This window comes from Rhineura floridana, chromosome 6, assembly GCF_030035675.1.
Source record: "Rhineura floridana isolate rRhiFlo1 chromosome 6, rRhiFlo1.hap2, whole genome shotgun sequence".
Taxonomy (NCBI): domain Eukaryota; kingdom Metazoa; phylum Chordata; class Lepidosauria; order Squamata; family Rhineuridae; genus Rhineura; species Rhineura floridana.
The window spans coordinates 11,499,066-11,508,041 of NC_084485.1; the positions used below are offsets into that span (position 1 = coordinate 11,499,066).

An 8,976-nucleotide genomic window follows, 5' to 3' on the forward strand; every position below is an offset into this window, starting at 1 on the left:
GCGCCGCTGCGCTGCCTTATATAGGGGCCAGCCAGCCTGCCTGCCCTCCCGGCGACGTCAGCTCAGGTGACGCCTCCATCCCCAAAACGGGGTGGGGTGATGGGCGGAGAGCACGCTCGGGTGACCTAATGGTGTGAAACATACACGGGTGCTGTGGTTGCACTGCTTCCTCTTCTCCCGTTTCTTTCTTCCGAGAGCAAACAATGGGCGACGCTTTCTTTAAGCAACTGGAGTCAGAGTGTACTTTACGTGCGAATGAGCGGAATACAATCCCTACGGTTGCTTCATCGCAGAAGCCTTGCTTTTTTTGCTTGCGGTTTTGTAATTAACTGTTCAGCGGCAGCGTTTGTACAGCACGGGCTGTATAATAGTTATTATGATATTGCTGTGTTCAAGGGAAGGACCGGAGCTCAGTGGTATCCAGGAGGCATGCAGGAATCCTGGAGAGCTGCTGCCAGTCAGTGTTGACAGCACTGAGCTAGATGGACCAATGGATCTAATTCTGTATATAAAGGACCTTCCTGTGTTCCTATGTCTTAAGGGAAGGCCATAGCTCAGTCGCCGAGCATCTGTTTTGCACGCAGAAGGTCCCAGGTTCTAACCCTGGCGTCTCCAGGTAGGGCTGGGAGCAGGGACGGCACCAGGCATGCCAGGGCCCTTGGGCACCAGTCTGCCCCAGCACACGCAGGCACGCACACCCCACCTACTTCTCCTTGAAGGGCCCCTCCTTAGGGTGGGTGGGCAGAGCTCCCTTCTGCGAGCCGCGGTGCGAATCGCGGAAGAGAGCACTACCCACCCACCCTAAAGAGGGGCCCTTTGGGGCTCAGGGCCCCTCAGCCAGGGCCCGACTTGGTTGCCCTCTGGCGCCGGCCCTGGCTGGGAGTGAGACCCTTTCCTGAAACCCTGCCAGACTAAGCTAGATGAACCAATGGTCCAACTCAATAGAAGGCTTCTTCTTATGTTCCTATAAAAATCTCCACACAGTCCCATTTCTTCCTGAGGGGTAGCCCTCTTAGTTTACAAAGAATCTTAGCAACATCGAACACGTTTAACTTGTTATTGTGGCAGAAGCTTTCCTGCACTCGAGTCCACTTAATCAGTCACATTTATTTTCTTTACTATTGTATTTGCATTTCCCCTTTCCTCCAAGGGGCTCAAGGAGGTATAAATGATTCTCCCGCTTCCCATTTTATCCTCACAACAGCCTTGTGAGGTAGGGTAGTCTGAGAGGTAAGTGACTGGCCCAAGGTCACCCATTGAGCCTCATGGCTAAGTGTGGGTTTGAACTCTGGTCTTCAGGTTCCTAGTCCAGCACTAACTCCTAGACCATGCAGTGATCCTCAGCTGAGAGGTGGGGGTTGGTGCTGTGGGGACCCAGAATCTCTTGTTCTCTATTCTGCCTTAGATGAGAGAAATCATATCTCGCCTTCAATACACAAAATACAGAATAGGCTCTGTCTGGGAGGGAGTTGGAGAAATCTGGTGGGGGGTGGATTAACACCTGATAGGTCATCTCCCAACACCCAAAAGGTGTCAAGCCTGTCTGTCTTCCTGACAGATGTCTAGACACAGCCACCTGCCAATCAAGACAGGCAGATAACTGTGCTAAATTGTCCCAGGAGTGTAGTCATCAAGGGTCTTAGGGGGTCTTAGGCCCTTTACTTTTTTGGAAGCAGGGTCCCAGCAGGGTGCCTCTGTCTCCAGCATCCTACAAGCCAATCACAATGAAAGGGGAGTGTGTTAGCTACTGAGAAGAGTCTTCTAACATGCTTCCTTGTCCTTTCCTGCTGATTAGAGCCAACCAGAGTGAAAGGAGGTGAGTCTGCCACTGAGAAGACTCTTCTCAGTAGCTAACACTCTCCTTTCATGCTTATTGACTCCTAGGAATGTCTGCTGTTGTGGGAGAAAGTATTGACAAGGATCTCATTCTCAACCCAGCAGCAAAGAAGGGGGAGCGGTGTGGTTGTGACTATGAGGAAGGGACCCTGCACTTCTGAATTTGCCACTGCACTACTATTTGTCCCTCAAAATCCCTCATTTGGACCATCTATGTGCGATGTTACAGGTGATGAGACCAAAAGCCTGCTGGTAAGTAGCTGCAATAGGATGGACAAATGTTAACTAAAAGGTTCTGCTTATCATTTTCTTGAAGCAACATCCTCCCTGTTCTCTTTGTCTTCCTTTCCTTTTTTAAAAGATGCTCAATAAATTTCATAGAAATGGTATTGGGAGGGTGTCTTGTGTGCATTTCTGCCAGACTCGCAGGGAATTTTTCTTTCAGGTGCCTGGAACATCTTGGTGTCATGCTACATGTGTGTATAAGTTGGGGCAGGACAGAGAAAAGCCAGCTGCTTTGGTCTCTGGGGAGAGACAGGTAAGCTGAGTGCTAACTCTGCTTTCTCTTTTAAGTATTTCCCTTGGATCCTTCCTGGGGTTAGACAGAACATAAGGAGTTTGCTCACAGCTAACCAGAGAGCTGAAGAAAAGGGAGTAAAAGGTTATTTATATTTACACACACACACACTCTACCTACACTGGGGAATGTAGGAGTTGAAATGGTAATGAGTTTTATTTCTATTTAGAAAACAAAGCTACTTAGTAAAACAAAGTTTAAGTAGTGTACAGAAAGTAGTTATCAATATGCATATAAAATCAGAAACATTTTAAAGAACAAGTACACATAACTAAGTGATATGTCTGGGTAGGCTTACTAAATTGAAAAAGGGGTTTCTCCAGGCATCTAAAACATTACAGTCAGGCAGGGAGTTCCAAAGCATAGCCCCTGCCACACTAAGAGTAGAAACACACTCACTGTTCTCCACCTCCCTCTTCTGAAAATGGGGGGGGGACACAACACTAGTCAAACCCCGCCCCATTTTATTGTACACCTGGTGGGAAGAGCTTTAATGTACTTTTTTAAAAAAAAAATGCTTCTAAGGGATTTCACAACTGATCGGCAGATCAACCCATGTTCCCTTGCCAGGTGTGGCTAACGGAAACACTGCTCTGGCGACTAGTGTGTTTAGAACCTTTAACATAAGAGTCCTCACAAATGTGGAACAAACATTATATTGCACGTAAAAGGGCAAGTTCCACAGATTGGTGTGGTCAAGTATGGGGCAAGGTGATCCTTCAAGTAGCCTGCTCCCAAGCTATTAAGCTTACCTTAACGTGGTGAGGGGGGTTAAGAGTGCTGAAGAAGCTGAGAGCAAGGAGTCTAGACCAAGAGGCTAGATTCCTAGTAGGAGCACCCAAGGTAGAATGGTCAAAGTTGAGACACCAGACTAAGATGCATCCAAACTCAGAGGAAAGCATTGGTAAACCACCTCTGAATACCTCTCACCATGAAAACCCTATGAACAGAGTATCCAAAATGCAACACGAGATAGTGCTGGAAGATGAGACCCCCAGGTCAGATGGCACTCATTGAGCTACTGGGGAAGAACAACAGACAAGCATGAGTAGCACTGTGACTAATGATGCCACTGGGTCAAAGCCAAATGGAAGCCCAGAGGCTGATGTGCACAGACACAAAAGGAGAGTCCGGAGTTGTACGACGCACACAATAGGAAGCCACAGACCTGAACTTACAAGATCTGAACAGGGCGATTCACGACAGATGCTCTTGGAGGTCACTGATTCATATGGTCGCCATAAGTCGTAATCAACTTGAAGGCACATAATAACAACAAAGGAGTCTCTGGTGAGGTACCTTGTAGACAGTTTTTTGTAAGCTGAAGTACCCTATGTCAACTGGATCGCTTTCATCTGTATGCCTGCTAGCTCAATATAGTTTACACTGACTGGTAACAACTGTCCAAGTTTTCAGGCAAGGGTCTCTCCCAGCTCTGCCAGAGGCTGAACCTGGGACCTTCTGCCTGCTAAACAGATGCTTTGCCACTGAGTATTCCCATAGTGTGGAAGACTGTGACCAGTGACCTGTGTGCCTCCTCATCCTATTATTTATTGATCCATCCCTCCATCCCGCCCTTCCTCCCAATAGGGGCCCAGGGCGGCAAACAAAAATGCTACTGGCCAGGTGCTTACTATGGATGAGCAACCTGCTCTCCCTTTGTACATCTGTTTATCATTCAACTGGACATGGACTGGGCACCCCTTCAAATAGAAGAAGATGGGTATCTGCAGGAATTTCCCCCTGGGAGTAGCTAAGTAACAGACTGAAAGCAGGCAGCAGATTAGTCTCTCCCCCTGCAAGGAGAATAGTGCCTGTGCATTTTGTCTCGTATCTCAGACTGTACAAGTGCTAGAATATTTTTCCAAAAAAAAAGGTCAGAAATCCTAGCATTGTGCAGAGGAGGGGTCAACTGCCCCCTTGTCCCCTCCCCAGTGATGCCCATGCAAAGGACACCTTCAAATAGAGGAAAGCCACCCTCTATAACAGCCTTTCCCAACCAGTGTACCTCCAGATGTTGTTGGACTACAACTCCCATCAGCCTCAGCCAGCATTGCCAATGGTCAGGAAAGATGGGAATTGTGGTCCAACAACATCTGGAGGCACACTGGTTGGGAAAGGCTGCTCTACAAAGTAGGACACATGGACACCCAAGAGTGGTCTTCAACTAATTCTTGTGCTAGTGTAATGGGACTACCCTCCCTCCTCCCCCCCCCCTGTGCGTGCCCTGCACCACCTCCAAAATTTGCTCTGGAGGGTTGGGGGAAATCCCAGACAGATTTAGGGGGGGGTGAGGGGAAGAGGGGGGGAATCCTTGTCCTAATAAAGTGATGCTGCTTAGCGCTGCATTGAATACAACCCCATTTTTCCAGGTGCAATTCAAAAACCCAATGCTTACAATTAAAGCCCTGTACAAGGTACTGGGGCAACGATAATCTGCTTTCTCCACATCAGTCTGCCTGGATGTCAAGTTTGTCTTTGGAGGCAGTGCCCTTGCTGTCTGAGGCAAGACAGGTGAGGAAGACAAAGGGGTGATTATGTCCTGGCCCCTGACCAATTGTGGATTTCCCCGTCTTCCCCCCCTCTCCCCCGGAGGTTTGCCTGAGGCTTACTCCTGTTATCTTTTGAGTGCCAGGCATTTTAATTAATTAGTACTCCTTGATGGAATTAGTTTTAGGCTGTTTTTACCTGCTGCTTTTACTGACTTTTTCAAAATATTGCTGTTATCTTTTTATTTGTTCAGGCAACACCTTGAGGACTATTTGTTCTGGAAGGTCCTTGGAACATATTACGGGAATGGCATCATATATATAATACAATGCTGACTGTTATATTGTACCACGTATGATATTTTGTATTGTGGTTTTAATTTTGTTTTAGTGGTGCCATTTTTTTGAAAGCTGTCCTCATCTCACATGAGAGGAAGGACAGGGAACAACAGTGCTTTATAATTTGCACTGTTTATCTCTTTTTCAGTGGTGTAGATGTCCATGGTCTTAGGGGGGTCTTAGACCCCTTACTTTTTTGGGAGCAGGGTCCCTATGTCTCCAGCATCCTGTTAGCCAATCAACATGAAAGGGGAGCAGTCACTAAGAAGAGCCTTCTAACATCATTTCTGGTCCTTTCCTGCTGTTTGGAGCCAATCGGAGTGAAAAGAGCTGAGTCAATCACCGAGAAGACACTTCTCAGTGGCTAACACTCTCCCCTTTGATGCTTATTAGCTGCTAGGGATGTCTCTTGTTGTGGGAGGAGGCATTAACAAGGATCTCATTCTCAACCCAGCAGCAAAAAAGGGGTGGTGATGGCTGTGACTATAATGAAGGAAACCTACAGTTCTGAATTTGCCACTACACTACTGCTCTTTTTAGTGATTGTATTTTATAAAGTTGCCCTGAGAGAATTCATAGGAAGGTGCCTTATAACTTACTGAGTCAGACCATTGCTCCATCTAGCTCAGTATTGACTACACTGGCTGGCAGTGGCTCTCCAGGTTTTCAGACGGGACATTCCCAGCCCTACCCAGAGATGCTAAAGGCTGAACTTGGGACCTTCTGCATGCAAAGCAGATACTTAACCACTGAGCTGTGCTCAGTTCCTTTTCTAAAAAAAGAGTGGGATGGAAATCTCTAAATAAATACAAGGGTGGGCGAGGGAATTCAGAACTGGAAGCTGAAAGCGGTGAACATGTTGTATTTTATACTGACCCAATGTGATGTGGTCCTTATTCACCAGGGCAGATCTTCTCCTTGGTGCTGCTTCACCTACAAGGCCAAAGTACCTCCTCTTCCTCATTTATCTTATTGAGAAGAGCTATGGGTTCCCTCTTCAGCATTTAACTGCCTTTTGTAGCTGTACTTTTTTATCAGTAAGTTTGGTAAACATCAAGAGCTGAAACTTTTCCAGTAACACCATGTACTTTACACACACACACACTCATTGGGAGAGGATAACAAATTGTCTCAAGCTGTAGAGAACTGAATAAACCCTGGGCTCTGTCAGGACCTGAAGTTGTTGTTATGTGCCTTCATGTCAATTACGACTTATGGCAACCCTACGAATTGGCAACCTCCAAGAGCATCTGTCGTGAACCACCCTGTTCAGATCTTGTAAGTTCAGGTCTGTGGCTTCCTTTATGGAATCAACCAATTATGGAAGGATTCTTTCCATTGAGGAAGCGAAGGAAACTTATATGGGGGTGCCAAGGTGGTCTCCCATCCAGGCACTGACCAAAACCAAACCTACGTAGTGTCAATAAAGTTGCTGCATTATGTCCCTTGAGGCCATTTTCAGAACTACCTTAGGAACAAAGAAAGATGGGAAGGTTTTACAGCTTTAGTCGGCAACTCCTTTTTATCCAGGGCTATGCTTTGAAGTGAGCAAAGGCCTGAACAGCCAGCATGGCAATAAGGGCTCCACCCACTGACTCACTCCAGCATAGGGATGTGGGAGAATATCTGCTAAATGGGACCAGATTCTGACTGAATTTGATAGTCCACTTTCTTTTCGAACAGGCACTGATTTCTTGTGGCGGACTACGGCTGTAATTGGCAAAGTTTTTAAAAAAAAAAATCCCCAATTTTACGTTATTATCTTAGTAATGCATTCTTAACAGTGTGTAGGTGTGATAAACGGGGAGGGGGGGAACCACATGGAGCACCATGATGCATATATGTTAAAAATTATGCAATTTTTTTTGTAACCCAAAAGACCCCAGCAGGTCGAATCGTCACGCACCAAAGCAAGCAGGAACAAAAAAAAAAGGCTGGATCCTATGGGATGGACTATTGGAATACAAGTGGATTTGAACCAGGCAGCAAACCCCATCCCTACTCCAGCGTAAGCCAGGTCACTCAGATGGTGAAGGATTATCAAGCAAGACAACCATTTATACACATCGATGTACAGAAAACCCATGGACAGAAATACCTACCTGAGATACGACAGCTCACGCCCTAGAGCATTAAGGTGGAATTTACCCTACAGCCAGTTCCTTAGAGTAAAATGTAATTGCACCTCTCATGGAGACTTTGAACAACAATCCCTGATTCTAAAAAAGAACTTAATAGAGAGAGGCTATCCATATAAAGTAGTAGAAGATAACTATAAAAAAGCTTCATGCCAAAACCATCCAGACCTTTCACAACCTACTCGAAGAGCATCCTCTGAACGACTTCAATGCCACCTGACCTATGACCATGTCACCAACAGGTTACAGAATACCATCCACAAATATTGGCACATAGAACAGCACATCCCTGGATGTATGGAGAAGCCGATGATTTCTTTCAAAAGAACTAAGAACCTTAAGGACATATTAATAAGAAGCACTTTCAGAGAGAACCTGCCGCGGACCAGGACCATATCTGGCACAAATGCCCCTGCAAGACACCATGCCTGTGGGCACTGCACCTATTGTAGATATACGCAGAAAAAGAAGGGGTTCACTAATCCCATTAATCAGAAGGAATATATGCTAAAACACTTTTCTACATGTAATACTCCCAACTTTATAAATATCATTCAATGCAGCTGTCCAAAGCTGTACGTAGGACAGACCAGCAGAGTTCTAAAAAAACGAATTGGTGAGCATATAAGCAACATCAAGAATAATAGGGTGGGAGCTCCTTTGACTGAACATTACATCAATTGCAGACATTCTCTGACAGACTTCAGTTTTTGGGCGGTTGAAAAGGTAAACACACGAAGCACACACATTTTACTAAGGAGAGAATTGGCTTGGATCTTGGAACTTGATACTCTAACCCCGAGCGGCCTGAACGGTGAGCTGGAATTACTTCCCCTCCTGTGAGTCTCATACTTTAGAGACGTTCCCTTGCTTACAGCTGTCGTCTGTCTCTGGGCCTCAGAACCTGCAGGCAATTGAATGCAAAGATTTAAGATTGGGCTTGCGGCCAAGAAAAACACTTGTACATTTTCCTCAATAAAAAAGAATCTTTGGCTACACTGCTTGAAATCCCTTCAGAAAAAAGTTATTATTTTTTTCCTTCGGTATGTGAGTACAACATATGATGTTTGTTCCTATGCTATGTGATAAAAGAATGTATGTTTCAAATTAACAAGATTTTAATACAGATAACATGTTTGTATGTTTTAATCTCCAGCCCCTGACAAAGGCGGAAATATAACGTGGCCGAAACGTGTTGGGCTTGTCATTTTAATAAACTGTTTTGGAAACATTTTACAAATATCCTTTTTGGCGTCTTTGGGGTTTCTCCCCCCCCCTTTTTCCTCCCTCTCCTGAAGGATTCCTTTAACCTTTTCTTTCACAAGGTGAAGATGCTGTGCCAGAATTCTCCACTTCTGCACCTGAGCTGCCTGCTCATTCCTATTTGCATGGGTCTAATTTTCCCTCAGTAAGGAAAGTTAAGGTGTTGGACTATGACCTGGGAGACCAGGGTTCGAATCCCCACATAGCCATGAAGCTCACTGAGTGACCTTGGGCCAGTCACTGCCTCTCAGCCTCATGAAAACCATATTCACAGGGTCACCATAAGATGGAATTGACTTGAAGGCAGTACTTTTACCTTTTATTGAGCAGCTCC

At 45.8% G+C, this 8,976-nt stretch overlaps 1 protein-coding gene across 2 annotated transcripts; it reads left to right on the top strand.

Annotated features, from left to right (window-relative positions):
• The first annotated feature begins 2,024 nt into the window (after nt 1-2,024).
• LOC133387048 (uncharacterized) lies at nt 2,025-8,570 on the top strand. 2 transcript variants are annotated; one of them, XM_061631003.1, is made up of 3 exons: nt 2,025-2,088; nt 2,282-2,374; nt 7,121-8,570. In XM_061631003.1, exon 3 carries the CDS (start codon nt 7,311-7,313, stop codon nt 8,220-8,222), a length of 912 nt encoding a protein of 303 aa, XP_061486987.1. In that variant the 5' UTR covers nt 2,025-2,088; nt 2,282-2,374; nt 7,121-7,310; the 3' UTR covers nt 8,223-8,570. The 2 variants fall into 2 exon arrangements, with proteins under 2 accessions (XP_061486987.1, XP_061486988.1); XM_061631004.1 differs by lacking the exons at nt 2,025-2,088; nt 2,282-2,374 and adding an exon at nt 2,436-2,497.
• The last annotated feature ends 406 nt before the right edge of the window (nt 8,571-8,976 follow it).